This window comes from Emys orbicularis, chromosome 1 (genome assembly GCF_028017835.1).
Source record: "Emys orbicularis isolate rEmyOrb1 chromosome 1, rEmyOrb1.hap1, whole genome shotgun sequence".
Lineage (NCBI taxonomy): Eukaryota > Metazoa > Chordata > Testudines > Emydidae > Emys > Emys orbicularis.
The window spans coordinates 202,177,328-202,196,697 of record NC_088683.1 but is presented as its reverse complement, the minus strand read 5'-3'; the positions used below and the strand labels follow the sequence as shown (position 1 = coordinate 202,196,697).

The following is a 19,370-nucleotide window of genomic DNA, read 5'->3' as shown; positions in this document are numbered from 1 at the left end:
ACAGTTTTGCTATTTTACTCAACTTCACATAAATTTCAGGAAAATGAAGTGCAACTAGAAGGCAGCAGTATTTACACACATTTAAATGATTGCAGTGTGCTAGCAGAAATACAAAGCTATGCCTGGAGTGCTGTGAGTATCTGACAGTAACTACCACCTACATTTCACTGTTCCACAAAACACAAAGTATCCGGTTATAACAAAATTAGGAAGAACTTAATGTACGTTAATTCATTTATTTGAGACCTGGCTGGAAACCAGCGTAGGACAGTAAATTGATTACAGATTTATTAGATCTATAAAATGTTCCTGTGTTCATAACTGTAGATTTTTTTACTTGGATAATTGCAAAAGGCTGAATCAGACCCCCAAAATCTAGGTGCAAAAGGGGTCCTCTTCACATAAATCTCTCCTCACCTACACTTTGGTAGAAGCGGTACTACCATCTTCCCCATACCTTGCAGTGGAATCTCTGCAATGTTCCCATCTGCGAGATTGATGGTGAGGGCAAGGATTGGGCAGGCAGGATTTGTACTGTTTAGAGCATGGCTTATTAAACTACAAAAATATCTTTCTGAAGGTTATTTTTAGATGTTACACACTCCAGCAAGGAAGTTCTACTGCAACTGAAGATCTGGACTAAATCTAGCCTTAAATTCCCATATTCATCCTAAACCATGAAACTCAAACACAACAGCAGGAATTAAGTTTTGAGTGTCATTATACTACTGTATACATTAAATAGTAAAATCCCAGGGTCTGCCCGACCATAACATTTTCCCATTATTCTTCTAGCTTCCACAAATTTGATACTATTAGGAGGAAAGCAGGTGTCAGAAGAGGGTAAATCTACCAACTATTTTAATGTTCGCTGCAGAACTAGAACTCTGAATATAATAAGCAGCAGCTTGCACTGATTATTTCCAGTACTAGTTTAAACTAAGCTAGAGATGAGGGGACTGGGTGGAGGATTTCAGGAGGGAGGAACAGCACTGTGGGTTTTGGAAGAAATCCAGATTATGGCTATGTTAAAAATAGTTCTTACCTTCTGAATCATTACGGTCTCATTTCAAAGACTATTTAGACACTTTATAGATTACTGGTTTGACAGACAACAAAGCCTGAAAAAAGTAGATCATCAGAAGAACTGTCATGATAAACCATAGCAGCTCCTCGGGCTGCGCTACAAAACTCCCAACATTCTCACAGATGTTTTGTTAAGAACTGAATTATTGCTATTTTAATTTTATAATACAGCCTTCATGTAGTCTCACGTCTAAAAACAAATTACTGCAGCTTCAAAATATTTTCAAAATAGCTCTGTTGGGCAGAAGATATTTAAACACCATTTCAACTAGGTACCTTTTCCTGACATTCTATTTTAGTGAAAACAGATTTTGCATTACTCAAAATAGCAATCCAGTTTTCACCGAATTTAAAAGAGAACTATACCTTTTAAAATCAAACTTGAAGATATTTTTAAAAATATGCAAGCCAGATTTTCTTTTTAAAATTATGAGATGATATATCTTTGACAATTCTAAAATGCATTACTCCTCCTGTAACAGATCTGAAGCCTGTCTGAACTATCAGTCAACAAGGCCAAACCCTCTGCAATTCCTGCCTCATAGCTGTACTTCCCCAGACAAGTGCTTCAATAGCTAACAAAAGAATCTATAAAAGCAGATGTGACTTTGCATTACATCAGACTTGGGTTTTGGAGCCATGAATCTAACAAGTTAATGAGTTAGGCCCCAAGGCCCCAATCCTGCCAACACTATCATATGCAAAAACTTTACCTCAAGCAAGTAGGCCTACTGAAGACCTTGGAAATAATTAGGCAAGTAAAGATACACATGTAATTAAACATTTGCAGAATTGGGGGCCTTAAGTTGCTTTTTGTTTTTGTTTTAACTTTTTCTTATAGATTCTATAAACTTCATAGAAAATGACAGTGTGGCAGTCCTAACAAACTGGGGGTTTTGTCAGTGGTGAACTCCAGCTAGACAGGGAAATAGAGAATACAGATAGAAAACTAAGGATTGTAAATAGCTTTCTTCCCACATACAAAGATCTGGACCTATAGTCTGAAACAGCGTACAGAGCACTTGAGCTAAAGACTGAGGCAGATGAATCCACTGAATAGATCTTGTGACAACTCATGAAGCTTTTCCTACATAAGTGCTATACACACACTTCCGCCATGGAAGCCGAAAGTCTCTCAGACCAAGAAGTGACAATGGATCCACATGAATAAGCACAAAGATTTGAAGCTATCACAAGACCTTTGGGAACTATACTACTGATTGTTTATTCCACCACATAAAGATGTCCTTTGGAGTATCTTACCCTTCAAATGGGGGGAGGTCACAATTTCTTGTTTCTTTACATCTCAGATTGCTTTGAACAACTATTGTGACATCCTTTGGCTGTCAATATAATTGCCCTCTTGCCATTGCATTACAGGCCAAAGATCTGGCTGAGAACGGTTGAAAATGAAGCAAAAAAACACCCCCCCACATACACCCTCTTTCAAGCCTTGTCATAAAGCAGCAAGAGGGCAGATACTCATTTCCAAAGCAGCTGTCTTCTTGCAAGATAACTCTCCTTTTTCATAGAGAGCCACGCTTTCCATAAGGGAAATACTGAGACATTTTTACTAGTATAAAAGTAAGAGTGGCCACAATAAGGAGATACCATGGAAAACAACTCATTGTATTTACTGGTTAACGTTAACTTTCATCTATGTAGATACCATGTCAACACAGTGATCCCCCCTCCCCCCACTGCCAGTGCAATGTGCCAAGGAAAATCATATTCATTTTGCTCAGTTTAGAAGGAAGGTCAAGTAGGAAGGGAATATATTTTCTTCAAGATTTTCATTAAAATTAGCATTTCTGAGTCAAAGTTTGATATGATTTGGAACAGTAGCAATTTGAAAGCCCTACATGAAGAAACTAGGTACCAGTTTCCAACTGGGTTTATTAGCAGTTTAGCACAGCTTTGCAAATTTGTACTTGTTCACTCACCCAGGAATAATAAAATCATTGTTCCTCCTCTCCTGCCTTAAACTCCATTATCACTGAACTATGATGAGAGTAGATTTTATGCAGATTATAAATGTTATGACAATTGTCTAGATCTGGTTTAACAGTCCCATTAGTATATCTAGTATCTTAGTATTTAAAAAAAATAATTGTTGCATTTTATGACTATATTAATATTGGTTTAACAAAGCTGGAAACATTTTATATGGTCTCTTCTTACACTTCCTACCAAACCACTTGGTTACAAATGTCACTTTCCAATAAGATGGCTACCTCCAGCAAGAGGCATACTAAATATATTAGTAACTTTAAAAATATTCACAGCCGGATCATAGCAACAAGGCTTTTGTCTTGTTGACTTTTAGCCTATGGGCTGAGCAAAGCAAGTGATTTTAAATAGCAGCATGTTAAGTGTAAAGTGTGTGTAATTGAATTACTTGCTCCAATATAACTGAAGGTTTTTTAATATACTTGCCATATTTGTGCTAACACCGGTTGAGGTAATCCAGATTGGAAAAAAAAGTTTCTAGCTTGATCACCTGTAAAATAAGTTAGAAAGGCATCATTTCAAAAGGACTGCTAATAATACCCAGAAGACAGAGCTAAAAGTTAAATTATAAGTCAAAACATTCAAAAGATAGCAACATTAAAAAGCATATATTGTAACATGGAGCATACTACAGAATATTATTTAAATTCAGTTTATCACTTAATCTACAAGCAATACTACAGATGTAATTTTAGGTACTGGTGAATCAAGGGTGTCTATTGGGGAGATATCCACCCCATGCTTTAAATATTAAAATGGAAGCAACTGGTGCAAATTTGAAGTTAACTGGACATTAACATTTTCCAGAAAAATCTATTGAGATGAACAATAGGAAACATATGGTTCCTGCTATCCACTCCATGTTTAAAGGCTCTTTCTTTATTGGAATCATCTGCCCAGTGAAATCAAGGAAGCACACACTTTCTCCACAGGAAATACTATTTCCCTTCAATACAAACATAAAACATTCTATTTTTTCATGGGTATTTAAGGTACAATACAGACCCGTCAGCACAAATTGAGTAAGGGACTCTTCAGTTACCACTTTAGACTAATTAAACATTGAGAAAAGCAATAGCAAAATTTGAGGTAGTTTCCCATTTTCAGTCCAGGTTGGTAAAGGTAGAAGAGTAAGGATGTGAAAGACAAGACAGCACATTAGGGTTAGGTGCAGTAGGATTAGGTCCCTGAAAAGGAAATTTGATAATCTATGAAGGAAAGGAGTAGAAAGACTACAAGTAGTATTACGTATCAAATTTTTTACAAAATTAAGTTACACACAGAACCATACCAGATTTTGTACAATGTCATATGAGGAGCAGCAATAATCAACCTATGCCAGGAGAGGCACATGTGGCTCTTTAGAACCACAGATGAGGCTCTGGAGACTCTTGGATGCCTCCTAACAGGTGGATAGCAAGGAAGGCAACATATCACCCTCCATTCTCTTTCTCCACATGTAGCTGCGGTGAGAGAGGAAAGAGAACCAAATAGAGCCACCAAACAGCCACAGAACAAGATCTTGATATCACTCTGTGGCGTTAAGCCCGATCTGCAGTGGTTTAAGAGCCCTGTGCAAGCCATGTGCAGGGCCATAGCAACAAAGAACGTGGCTCCCTCCGAACATATGTCCGGGCGGGGCCCCTTACAATGCAGAAACTGGAATGCGGTATTTATTTTATACAATATACAGGGTTCATATTATGTATACATAGCCTACAGTGTACATGTATTCCGTATTTACGCAAAGCGCTTCTTTCGAGCCTTGTTCTCCGCAAATTGGTTAAACAATGCGTCATAGTCCAGAGATCTGGCAATCTTGTTTTCGATTGAGATAACTGCAAGCGCAGAAAGCCTGTCATCTGTCATGGTTGAGCGCAGGATATTCTTGATCAGTTTCATTCTGCTGAAGCTCCTTTCAGCACCAGCGACAGTAACTGGTGTGGTCAGAAGAATTCTGATGCAAATGCAAAGATTCGGTTATATCTCCTGAAGGCTGTTCTTGTATATGTACGTTAAAAATTGTTTGCCGTCACAAGTCTTCTCTCTTTCTCAATGACATAAATAAAATGATTCAATTCCATTATGAGTTCGTTGGCATCAATGTCTCCCATTTTTCTTTCAAAATTTTTGCTGTGATTCTCCAGTTCATTTTCTCTGTGACACTGCTTCAGGCTGTTAGCGTTGTACAGAAATCCAAACAACTTATACCACTCCACGAGTTGGTCAAATCGCGACGAAACAGAAGATATGGCCTGATCAGTGAGAACAAGAAAGAACTGCGATTTGAATTTTTCTTCGGCAGAAAGACGACTCGAATCATCAGCACATTCGTAATCAAACATTCTCTTCTTACGTCGCACCCTGGTTTCTGGAAACACCTGCTCAATACCCATATGCTCTGCTATTTCACATGCATTTGTGACCACAGAGAGATATCCTGTATTTCGATAGTCTTCCAAAAACTTCTTTGTAGCACCGACTTCTGCCTGCAGTACGTCAATTGACACATCTGGTGACTGAATTAATTTGCTGGTTTTATTGACGTGAAATAGTATATCGTACCACGTGTACACAGTCAGAACAAAAGGCCACGTAGTAACATGGTCTAAAAGCGCACCGACTTCTGTTGCTGTATTGCCATCTTTCTTTTCGAGCGCATATTCTCGCAAAGATGACAAAGCATTGCACAATTCTTCAAGGTGATAATGCAATGGCTTCACAGCATCAATTCTCGACTCCCAACGAGTGTCCGATAACCCTTTAACAGATATTGGCATATGTTCTTGACGTATATCCCAACGTGAAGGTGAAGAAGAAAAGATAACGTATATTCTGTTAATCAGACCGAAAAAGTCAACGGCATATTTCGATGACTTTGCCGCATCTGAGATCACAAGATTCCAAGTGTGAGCTCCACATGGTACATACAAGGCACGGTCATTTATTTCTAGCATGCGGGCTTGAACTCCTTTATTCTTTCCTCTCATATTTGCGCCATTATCATAAGCTTGGCCTCTCATGTCAGCAATGTCTATTCCTAAGTTGTTTGCCTTTTCAAGAAACGCTTCCAATAAGCCCTCGCCAGTTGTATCATGAACATTAAGAAAACCAACAAACGCTTCACGAATATTGACACCATCTTCACCGTTGCATTCAACAAAGCGTAACACCACAGACATCTGTTCTTCATGTGACACGTCGGGAGTACAGTCCAAAATAACTGAAGAATATTTTGCTTTTTTAAGCTGCGCTATGTTGGCCTCTTGAATGTTACTGGCAACAAGTTGAATCAGCTCGTTTTGGATCTGTGGACTGAGGTACTGAACATGTGTCTCTGCCTTCTTAATCCTCTGTAAAAGTTCGCTGAGGACAGTATCATACTTTGCAAGCAATTCAAACAGTCCCAAAAAGTTGCCATTCGAAGGATCGCCGAGCTTTTCATTACTTCCTCGAAATGCCAAGTTTCTTTCGGACAAGAAAATAATGACATCAACCATGCGTTTGACAACATTTCTCCAGAAATCTCTTTCTTTCAGAAAAGCCTGCAATTCGAGTTGGTCAACAGATGTACGGTTTACTATGCCTGACCGAAGGTCAAACCATTTCACCACACAGTCTTGATGACCTTTGCCTGTTTCATGCTGCTGAAGTTTTTTTGACAGTGCTTTCCAAGCAGATGTTCCGCGACGTAGCGGTATGTCGCCAGTGCCAAATAATTTACAACAAAAACTGGCATCTTTCTGAACTGAGTACATTAACCATGAACGTCTTATTTTCTCGCCATTTGCCATGGTTCGATAGAAATGAGTACTTGTGAACCTCCGTCTTTCCTCGTTAAATGGAAATTCGTAACTTTCATTCTGCTGCGGTGGGCCACGTGCAACAATGTCACACACTTGCCTGTCCGATATTATAGACGGCCAATCTCCTGGATCATCAGTCAGTGGTTCAGATTCAGATACTTCTTTCCCGGCAGCAGCTGGAATATCTGTCACAGTTTGTTTGGTAGAACAACTGGCTTCACCTTCGACCTCACTTGAAGCACTTCTGGATACTTCTGGATACGATTCGTCGCTGCTAGCACTGTCCGTTTCATGTGCCTGTACCTGTACGTTGGATTGCAGCGCAAAATACGTTGACAACTTTGGAATTTTCTCAAGTTCCTTCTCGGCATCTTTTGCTGCCTTTCGTTTACTAGCTCCGCTCTTATACGTTCTCTTAGACATCACAAAGCACGCTTCTGCGTTGGAAACGAATCGTTTCAAACGATAAAAAATTAAAAAACTAAATTAATAACATTTATCCGCCGACCACCATTATGAACGCAAATACACATTCTTTGAATGGGTCCAACTAAAATTCGAAACTGACCAACAGACAACTGATGTAGCCAATAGCATTATGATATATCATAATAACTTCACGGTTTTGTCAGTAAAACCGACATGGATTGTGCAATAGCGTCAATAAATGTCACTTACCTAGTTATACCTTACATTTTTTTTGCCACTTTTAGGGGCCCCCTTCCTTGCGGGGCCCCCTCCGGTCGGAGGGTACGGAGGGCGCTCGCTACACCTCTGGCCATGTCTGTGGATTTATTGCTTAATCCTCACAAGCTAAACTGATATAAGCCACTTGTAAATGAATATACAAGGCTGTCCATACAGAGGTTTGCACTGGTTTAACTAAATTGTTAAACAGATTTTATTTAAAAAGGTGCAACTTACAATTAGACTGTCTTTTGCGTATATTGTTCAATCAACATGACAATGTATCGCAATGGTGCCAGTCATCTAATTTAAGTAACATCAAGTCATCCCACTATGATTCTGTGGTTCTGATTCTATGACAATGATTATTGTGAAGTAACAAGCAGTTCTACAAGGTAGAGTAGCATTGCTTTAGAGAACCAGGTATGACTGCAAGAATGACACAAGAGAAAAATCAAGTGATATAAACCAGGGAGAAGACACAAAGTTTTCAGCAATATTCAAAAAGAGATGGCATTGATGTGACAGAGAGATACAAGAGAGTTGAAATACAGTATGAATAAAATCATGCCTGCATTTTTCCCATACATTTTTGTACATACTTATTTACTATGAATTCTAGATATTATTAAATGGAATTAGATGTGAAAAACTATCTAATTACCAGTGATAAATCCAGATGTTGGTTTCAGACTATGGAACTGCTGATCATGTTTAGCTCTCTCTTCCACAGTTATGGCCCAGATATCCAGGTTGCCTTGTGTAGAAAGAAAATATAGAAGTCAGAAACAAGTACATAAAAGATACACTACTTTTCCCCCCTACAAGTCTTCTGTACACAAAGTTTTAACATTTTAACCTTCTGACTTGGTGGTACTAGCAGAATTAATTTGCCTATGAAAACTTAAGTATTAGACTAGATAAAAAATAATCTCATATCCAACTAATCTACAGTTGCATTCATACATATTCTTAAATAGGCAGCCATATGGACAGTCTTACCATAACAAACCACCAAAGACTGAAATGAACTCCTGAACAATGCTTCAGCAATTTTATGCTCATTGATATCTTAGGTTATAAATAATCTACACAACACGTAATGCAATTTGTGATGACAACAACATTTAAAAGATGCCTGTTTAATGAAAGAGAAAACATGGAAAGTTCATGTGGTTTTGCTTATTTAAGAAACTAATCCCACTCAAACAGCACATGCTGCGCAGCACATGATGCAGTCTCTTCTTCTAAACCGAACAGTGAAGAGGTGTCACAAGTCATCAACAGTCATGCATTAAATGGGTTTGTACCATCACAGAAGTAGAAATAAATGCCACCTGTTCATCCAGGAAGGATGTGAACACGCAAGAGGACATAAAATAGGCAACAAAAAAGCACAAGGCAGGAAGACAGCACCCACACTATACTCCTGAATGAATGAGAAATTCAACGTGTAGGAGTATTTTGTACTATTTGGATCCTCCAGAGCAAATTTAAAGTTTGTAGTTCAATATTTAATAAGTTTCACATTAAACTACCTTTTTTTTTTTTTTTTTTTTAAACAATACAGTGACATTAAGAATGCCTTCTCCATATTTCAGTACAGATGTGCAGAATCTACTTCCACTGTTTAGTCGGGACACTTTCGCATTTGTTTCTCTTCTCTTCATAAAGTTTCTCTTTTGTCCTCCAGGTTACTTTTCCTTATACTTACAGCCAACACTACAACATCTCATCTCTCACTTAAGAAATAATTTAAGATACTATTACACAATATTGCACATAAGGTTGGTCTTTATAATTTTTGGATTGGTAATACAACACTGTCTTTCAACACTTCCAGGAGCATATAATGTTTATTAGCTCTGCTGCAGCAGTAATAACTAACTATTGCTGGCCAGAATCTCAGGAAACCAAAGACATCTAATGCTAACAAAATACAGTTCTCCTGAATAGGACATTAAAGATACAGACTTGCAATAACAAGTTGTCTAGATCTTGTTCTTTATTTCTACATCATTGCCTAAGTTTACCTGGGCCAGTCCTTTAAAGCTTTTAACAAATCTGGGTTTTTTTAAGGTACGTTATCAGACACTGACTGGAACCCTAAAAGATAATCGTTCAGTTTCATTCATCAAAAAGTGAAAGAGCACTCAACTGTTCCAGACTTATTTTTTGGAACAGAAAATTAAAAATTGACAAAATGATCAGACTGCAAGAGAAGAAAACTCCCAATTACTATGCCTAATTCTCAAAGGCTCTGTACACCCATTTAAGAACTTCATATAAACATGGTTCAAACATTATTTCAAACACAACTTGTTCATAAAACAGTTTATCCATCTTGTGTGACAGGACACAAACAGTATAGTCCAGAGTTTAAGACTAGTCAACAAGATTCAGAAACTGCTCTGTGAATGAAATTCCCACATGTAACATGCTGAGCACTTCCAATATTGAGCCCAAATACTGTAAATGTAGGATTAATGAGATCTGGACATCATCCACACAGGTCTCCCAAACCATAAAGCATGTCAGTTTTTCAGAAACCCCATTTGAACAGTTTTAGAATATGGTCCCTGAGCCATTGAAGACTCTACCAAAAAGAGTAGGAACTCATAGAAGTTGAGCCTCTATATATTTTTCTTCAGCAGGAAAGGACTAACATCTCTTCAAAATACAGAAAAAAGTTTTGCTGAAACACTAGGGCCTGGTCTACACTTAAAAATTAGATTGACCTAGTTACATCGTTCAGGGCTGTGAAAAATTTCGTGTCCTGTGCAACGCAGTTAGGTCAACCTAACCCTCTATGCAGAGGCAGCCAGGTTGACAGAAGAGTTCTTCCATCAACCCATCACACCATCCCTCAGATAGGTGGATTAACTACATTGGCAGAAAAAGCCCTTCTGTCGACGTAAGAACCATCTACACTATGGTGCTACAAAGGCACAGCTGCAGCACTGTAACTGAGTTGCTGTAGGGTACAGACAATACCCCAAGAAGAAAGCAAAGAATGAGTAAAACACAATGCAAGATGAAAGGAAAGAAAACTTTGAGAGAAAAAGAACTATTAGGGACTTGGACAGAAGTAAGCACTGCAATGCTCAGGACATTTCTACCCCTCCATTAAACATTCCCAGGGTCCATGAGGAGGGACACATCGCTATAGCTCATCTTGGGTGGCTGTGGGCCTCCTAAGCATATTTTCAGCGCTCAATACTCTCTTGTCTGAAAAAGCCTATGCCAGGGGTCGGCAACCTACGGCACGCGTGCCAAACATGGCACGTGAGCCGATTCTGAGTGGCACGCAGCTCCCTGCCGCGGTCCCGGCCCCCAGCCCCACTCAGCCCCCCCGCCCACCGCTCTCCCCTGCGGGGGCAGGAGGCAGAAGCTTGGTTCTGCGGCAGCCAATCTTCTCCCCCCCCCCTTCTTCCCCCAGCGTGGTGCTTTCCTGCCCCGCCTCCTCTCCGTCCCTGGCCAATCAGCTGATGGCCCTAGCGAGGGGGAGGGGGAAGAGCGGCAGCATCCACACAGCTCCGTAGAGGAGGCAGAGAGAGGTATGGACGGAGCCTGGGGGAAGGGGGTGGAACAGGGCATATCCCTTCCAGCCCCCTGCCATGAGCCGCTCAGGGTAGGGAGCACCCCAGCCCTCTGCCCTGACCCCCCCCACACACACACACTCAGCCTTCTGCCCTGCACCCCCCACACCCCTAGCCCTCTGCCCTGAACCCCCCACCCCAATACACACCCAGCCTTCTGCCCTGCACCCCCACAGCCCCATTCCTCTGCCCTGAACCCCCCACACACACACTCAGCCTTCTGCCCTGCACCCCCACAGCCCCATCCCTCTGCCCTGAACCCCCCACACCCCAACACACACTAGCCTTCTGCCCTGCACCCCCACAGCCCCATCCCTCTGCCCTGAACCCCCCCCACACACTCAGCCTTCTGCCCTGCACCCCCCACACACCAACACACACCCAGCCTTCTGCCCTGCACCCCTACACACCTCCAGCCCTCTGCCCTGAACCCAACAAACACCCAGCCTTCTGCCCTGCACCCCCACAGCCCCATCCCTCTACCCTGAACCCCCCACACCCCAACACACACCCAGCCCTCTGCCCTGACCCCTGAAACACCCACCCCCAGGTCTGGGGTCCCAGCCGCAGGCCCTACTCAGCCCGCTGCCGGCCTAGGTGAACAGAACCCCAGGCTGGCAGCGAGCTGAGCAGGCTGGTGGCGTAAGATCAGCATTTTAATTTAATTTTAAATGATGCTTCTTAAACATTTTGAAAACCTTGTTTACTTTACATACAATAGTTTAGTTATATAATATAGACTTACAGAACGAGACCTTCTAAAAACGTTAAAATGTATTACCGGCACGCGAAACCTTAAATTAGAGTGAATAAATGAAGACTCGGCACACCACTTCTGAAAGGTTGCCTACCCCTGGCCTATGCTATATTATTGTGGGTTTTTAATAATTATTATTTTGCTATTTGATTCTCTGTCTGATCTAGACTGCAGGCCTTCCATCCTAAAGAAGGAAGAACTCCCGTTTTTGGAGATAGAGGGGGGCATAAAACATGCCTAGAAAAATCAACATTTGTCCATGATCTGATTTTTCTGCATAGGTCTGCCATGCTGCACTCCGCGAAGGTGAGTAGGGGAACCAAGCACTGATTTTATTATTCATTTATTTCCCCTTTGGGAGTTTGTCCCCATAATCTTGCTTCAGAGAGGGAAGTGTAATTGGGCTCAGAGTTTGCTCCAAAAATATATTTCAAATGGCTACCAATCTGCCTGTGCTCAAAGAGGCTAGGCTTTGTCTCCCCCCTTCCCCACACGGGTCCCTTCTAGGTCTCTCAGGGAAGAAAGTAGCCTAGAGCTCATGGATGGGCTCCCCAGAAGCTCTGCTCTTTTGTATTGCATGAGACCTATGTGGGCCAGACAGCCTGTGCTAGTCCTGGAGGTCTCAGCCTGCATATGAGTAGGGGTCCATGAGTGGAAGGAAGGGGTTGATATATGGGTTTTTATACAGGTGGAAGTGGGAGGAAGCTGGTGTTGACAGTTTTCAGAGCCCTCCATTTGCAATCTATATGAAAGCAGAGGGGGAATGCAGCTGAGCTCCACAGTCAGAGATGTAACTATAGGGGTGTTGGTGTGGGCTAGTGGTTCTCAACCAGGGTGTACTCCTGGGTGCACACAGAGGTCTTCCAGGGGGTACATGAATTCATCTAGATATTTGTCTAGTTTTACAACAGGCTACATAAAAAGCACTAGCTAAGTCAGTACAAACTAAAATTTCACACAAACGATGACTTGTTTATACTGCTCTATATACTATACACTGAAATGTAAGTATAATATTTATACTTCAATTACTTTATTTTATAATTATATGGTAAAAATGAGAAAGTAGGCAATTTTTTTGGTAATAGTGGGCTGTGACACTTTTGTATATTTATGTCTGATTTTGTAAGCAAGTAGTTTTTAAGTGAGGTGAAACTTGGGGGTACGCAAGACAAATCAGACTCCTGAAAGGGATACAGTACTATAGTCTGGAAAGGTTGAGAGCCACAGGTGTGGGCTACTGGGACACAGGTGTGATCTTCAAGCTGGCATACTGCCCATCTAGTGTTGCTCCCATTATGAGATTGGGGGCAGGATGGAGGGCTTCTTGCCCCTGGAGACAATTCTTTTCCAATCCTGCCTGACTCCTTTCCTACTTGAAGTCCATTCCCCCTCTGAGTCCCCAACTGCAGACTGCCTGGCTGACCTCCGACATGCCCGTTGCCCCTCCTCCTGGTCTTTGTCTCCCTTCCCAGGCAAAGTGTCACCTGGTCGCATCCCCCTCCTGGGTCTCCGGTTACGAGGGGCACCGTCCATTGCTTACATGCAGGCAGCTGGAGCTGTCTCACCTGCTCCTGAGGGTCTCAGCAAAAGTCACACACTCTTATTCCCACCACCTAGGCACTGGTGCAATACACAGGGAAACTGAGGTACACACACTATTCATGCAAAACAGTAAGACTCACATAGGCTCACGTACAACATAATAAAGAGGAAAAACCCACTTTGTCACACCTTAGAGTACCAGAAGAGCAGATGGCTAAACATTAGGTGAATGGGTCTCATGGACATTACTATCTAGAATGCATTTAGAAAGGAATGTAATTTTTCTGATTTTAAAACAAAAACAAACAACAAAAATCTTACCCCCAAAAGGTGTTGGAAACTGAGCCATGGTTCAGTCAATTTTAGCTTGCTAATAGATGCCTGAAACAGAAAGGAAGTATGTTAAGATAAATATATCTTCACTGCAAAGATATATTATAATATATCTTCTATTTTAAAAACACACTTTATTATAGTTATATAGTCAATTGCTATGTGAAAAAATAAGGGTAACTAAGATGTAAAATTAATTAAACTGTTAGTTGAGGAGAAACTAATGCACGCTGTTTTTGCAACATCCCACGCATTTCTCCTGTTTGCCTTTACTAGTGAAGAGCTACATTTCACTCTTGTAACAAGAATGTCCTCAAAAGCTAAGTGCCCTTATTTATAATGGAAGAGTGATGTAGTAAGGAAGAGTTAAATCAGCCATACAAACAGACAAGATTCTAGCAACAGCAGAACAAGTTCCTCAAAACGTTACTTCCATTGGGTATAACATCTCTATCCTACTCAAGTGCAAGAATATGACATCTAATTCCACAGCTGATGAAAATGCACACTCTCTCCAAGGAGACATTTTAAATTTTATCTTGTTTGATCAAGAATCTTTGAGATACATCATCATGCTCATACAGTATCTTGTTGTGATTTTACATAAATACATAAGAAAAAAATTGAAACTAAAGACTAGAATGCAAATAAAAGACTATTTTGCACCCAGTCATAGCACTTACAAGTTAATTCAACCTAACAAGAGTGCAAGTTAAACTACTGTAAACACAACTCCAAAAGGGATATTACAAGGCAAAAATGGATTATTTGGTGGGAACTCCATGCATCCACTGAAAACATTCACTTGTTTAATACTGCTTATTCTTCAAAGTTAAAGCAATGCCAGAGTGTCTGAGTTTAACTTTTTTTTTTTTTTTTTTAAATGGGCATTTTTTTACTCCACACAAGAAGTGACATGAACTGAGCCAGAAGGACAATGGCCAGTGACAGAGCCACAAAATAGTGAATAAGCTGCCTCCTGTCCTACTAGATTCCACTGTGTTTTCCAGACAAAAAAAAGAAAAGCAAAAGAAAACAGAACTGAAGGAGAATAATTTAGGCTGTTTAAACAACAGCAGAAATGTATCAAAACCATTAAAATACAAAAGTACCAAAAGAATGGCATTAACTTGCAACAGCAGTTTTCTTTTGTCTGAATTTGATAGTGGTCTTTCTTTAAGCTTTTCTGATTTCTGCTGATTCCTCACTCCTAAACCTACTACATACGTTTACCTCCACTTTTGTCACTGGAAAAAACAACAACAACAAAAAAACACCACCATACACACTACTACTACTGAAAACAATGTCAGGAAAACCAAATTCCCCACCTAATTGTAATTTAGGAAGCAGGAGAAGAAATGACAAAGGAAGAGACTAGTCTTAAGATAAGATAAACCGATTATAGATCAGTTGTCTATCTGTGAAAGTTACTACTGCACTTATCTCACTCCATAAACATTGACTAACTTCGAATTCTGCTTCTAAACTGCAGTTAAAAGTTTTTCTAACTATAAGAGTAGTGTCAATTCATTCAATATCTAAGAAGCTTAAAATCATATCATAATACAACTTAGATTAATGTTTAACTGTTTAGTCAATAACAGTAATTCTTCGAAAGCCCTTCCAACTATAAATGAATAGCACTTTAACCTTTTACTTCAGTATCACATACTCTGCAGCAGACAAAACCATGCCTCTATTTCTCTCTTCCCATCCCCAAGTATTCTGGATTTGGTTCTTAAGCTAACAGATGCTAAAACAGTTTCCTATGCAAAGTCTTCCAGCAGTGTCTTAGCTCTGTAGATGTACTACTGAATCAGTGTGGCATAGAAAATTTTATACTCACTTAAAACTTTGAGAAGAAAGAGAGCAGTAAAATAGAGGAGCTGCTCCTGCACCCCTCAACTGTTTACTTTGTGGGAGTGTTTGCAGAAAGGCAAGGAAAGAAGTAGAAAGAAAAGGGAACCAGAGGTGGATGGCTAAGAGGGGAAAAGAGAAAACTACAACCAGCGAGAACACAAGACCAGATTTGATAAGAGACAGAACCAGAGTAAACGGAACAAAAACACAAACTAACAATCCATTTCACCAACTCACATTTTACAAACGTTTAAAAAAAAAATCAACAATTATGAATACTGGGGCAGCACAGTGCTTGCAAGCATTGCAGAGTTCAGTCATTTGAAGGGAGAGAATCTCTCACATGTAGTTCAGGAACTCCACAGGAAGAGCAAGCTTATCACTCCATCCTTGCATGCACTAGTGATGGACAAAATAAATCTAACAACTAGCAACCTGATTGATGCTTAGGAATGCATAAAGCTGTACCAAATAGCAGAGAGAACACTAGAGAGAAAGTGGGGGTAGGCAGTGAGTGAAACAAGCAGAGCAGGGCACAAAAGCAGAGAAATGTCTTGAAAAGAAGTGATAGATGAATGTAGAAAGAGCTGAAATTTAGACTTGAACAATTGGAAAAATTAGATTGAAGACTGACAGATATATATGAGATACAATATGAGGCAAACAAGAAGGGGGAGAGAGAGAGAGAGAGCGAGAGAGAGAGAGAGAGCGCAACATACCCTAGAAAGACATTGCAATTTAAGTTTGCTGTTGACAGATAGCGTAATGTTTACTTGTTATAAAGAGAGATTTGATTTTATATCCAAGGAAATGCTAGGGCAACCTTTAGCAATTTGACAGTGCATGCAGTTGGGTCTGAAACCTCAGCATTCCTTATGTATAAAAAGAGGGAATACACCTCTACCCCGATATAACGCGACCCGATATAACACGAATTCGGATATAACGCGGTAAAGCAGCGCTCCAGCGGATCAAAGCAAGCGCTCCGGGCGGGGCTGCGCACTCCGGCGGATCAAAGCAAGTTCAATATAACGCGGTTTCACCTATAATGCGGTAAGATTTTTTGGCTCCAGAGGACAGCGTTATATCTGGGTAGAGGTGTAACTCTTAGTAGAGTTAGAAGTTTGATTGTATTATAATGCTGAGTGGTTTGGGATTTTTTTTTTAAACTATCAGGAGGAAAGCTTTTTGGGGTAGAGTTATGTCTTATGTATTTGGCAAGTGTCTAGCATAGTTATATCTACTGTGTGTGTGTACATACATTATATGTATATGTATATGTATATACACACACACACACACACACACACACACACAGTGTATGCTTTTAAAGGGAAATGCAAAAGCTGAAGTTTTGCTTTTGCACTATTTGGTTTTAAATCAGGGGGAGGAGGGGGGAGGAATCTTATGGTTACCAAGTTATTCTAGTATAGAATTTATGCCTAATATTAGGCAGTCTGTTATTTTGACTAAAATCTTTGTTAGTGTCAAATAAAAAAAAACCCCAGGCATGTTAAAGTTTTTCTGGGAGGAGTAACAAAGAACCCTTGGCCACCCTGAGTAATCCTTTTTAGTCTAGTCTCAGCCTGGAGTTTACATTTTCTCCTAACATACCTGTAATTTAAGGTACAAACAATAGAGAATATCCACTTAAATGTGCAGGCTACTTCAACTCACTATTTCTGACTAGTAAGACAATTTTGAAAAAAGAAAACCTACCACCACATCCAACACCAGATCTCCTAACGCTCCAGAAACAATACATACAAGCTTTGAAATTTATACTATTAAACTCGGATTAACCTCACAGCTGCATGTTTCCTCTACAAGTTCTGTGCAGCAACAGAACATGATTACATTCTTAGGCATGTTCATACTGGCACTTTCATAGGCAACATTCCCATGGAAGGGACAGGTACAAGGGCATCATCCTGTTATTGGCAGGTACATGGGGCAGTACTGAAGATAGATTTTGCTTCACATAACGGACAGTGAATTTGTTAAAAACAACTGCCTAAAGATTTGATTTCATCTCCACTCAAGTTTTTTTATGATACAAAGAAGAAAAAAAAAAAAAAAGCTTGCAGGAAAGAAGTCTATTGGAAAACATAGCAGCCTGCTGGCTAAAAGAAACGTGTCACCTTTCATGAGAAAGTTGTTATCTGGGCTGTCAGCATCAGCATGTTTTCTTTTTAACTAATGTGTTATGGATGTTATTGCTGGCACTGTTCCATTCAACTTCTTGTGCAGTTCCCCAACTACTCTGTTCAAGGTGTTTTCTTTATGTCACTGGAACCAAATGGATTCAAACAGCATGTCACTGGAGTCTGGGATGCTGTTGATGGCAAGGCAACAAGGAAGAACAAACGAGGGAGAGCACTACTTTGCAAAGAAAAGAAGGGGGGGAAAAATCATACTTCAGCAATGAAGTCTAAGCTTTACAGCATAAGGACCAAACATGTTATATCAAAAAGGTCAAGAGGCCACAAATCAATACTTTGGGGTAGATTCTGAGCTCTGCTCCTCTCCTTTTGCAGTATTCTGGTGGTGCAAAAAGTGGAAGCTGCTACACATCCCGTCATAAACATACAGCTAAGAGTAGCATAAAATCCCTCTTTACCCTGTAAAGGGTTAAGAAACTCAGATAACCTGGTTGGCACCTGACCAAAAGGACCAATAAAGGGAGAAGCTATTTTCAAATCTGTGGGGGTAGGTTTTTGTTTGTCTCTTTTGTTTTGTTCTCTCGAAGTCAGCAAAGGAACCAGGGCAGGGCAAATACATCTCCCTAAGCCATATCTGGACTAAGCATCTAGTATTGCAGAAATGGTAAGTAATAGCAAAGAAATGCGTTAGATTATCTTTTGTTTTAGCTTGTGAATTTTCCCTGTGCTAAGAGGAAGGTTTATCCCTGTTTTTGTAACTTTAAAGTTTTGCCGAGAGGGGAAATCCTCTGTGTTTGGAATCTTTTTGTTACCCTGTAAAGTTATCTTCCAGCCTGATTTTACAGAGGTGATTCTTTTATTTTTTTTTAAATAAACTTCTTTTAAGAACCTGATTGTTTTTCAGTGTCCTGAAGACCCAGGGGGTTTGATCTGTGCTCACTTTGTAACCAATTGGTTAGGATATTATTCTCAAGCCTCCCCCGGAAAGGGGGTGTAAGGGCTTGGGGAAATATTTAGCGGGGGAGGTAGGGCTCCAAGTGGCCCTCCCTGACTGTTTGTTTAAATCACTGGGTAGTGGCAGCGATCAAGGACAACACGGAACTTGTGCCTTGGGAAAGTTTTAACCTAAGCTGGTAAAAATAAGCTTAGGGGGTCTTTCATGTGGGTCCCCACATCTGTACCCCAGAGTTCAGAGTGGGGAAGGAACCCTGACACATCCCTTGCTGGCGACTTCTCAATGTGAAGGAGACTCCAATATGGTTTAAAGATGGTACAGCCAGCTCCTACACTTCACATCCTTCATGCACTGGTGAGTGATTGGAGCACGTTGCTATCTACCAAGTGGTCCCTTGGGAACATTTTGCCAACTGGAGCACAATAAACTGACCCCAGGCTGGGGCAGAGATGCAGGGAGCCATAACTGGTTTTTGGTTCTCAGCTTCTCCTTTTCACTCCCGGGTGGCTATATAGGGGAAAGAGAGCCATTCTTTCCTAGGCACTCACCTAGGCTCAGACATACCCA

General features: G+C 40.5%; 1 protein-coding gene across 1 annotated transcript in view; it reads right to left on the bottom strand.

Moving 5' to 3' along the window:
* ITSN1 (intersectin 1) overlaps positions 1-19,370 on the bottom strand; it is a 184,360-nt gene that overhangs the window by 119,001 nt on the left and 45,989 nt on the right. The window contains exons 2-4 of the mRNA XM_065413292.1: positions 13,812-13,871; positions 8,254-8,346; positions 3,523-3,586 (exon numbers count right to left, since the gene is read on the bottom strand). Coding sequence (XP_065269364.1) covers positions 3,523-3,586; positions 8,254-8,346; positions 13,812-13,839 — 185 coding nt within the window. The 5' untranslated portion in view covers positions 13,840-13,871. The remainder of the gene's footprint in view (positions 1-3,522; positions 3,587-8,253; positions 8,347-13,811; positions 13,872-19,370) is intronic.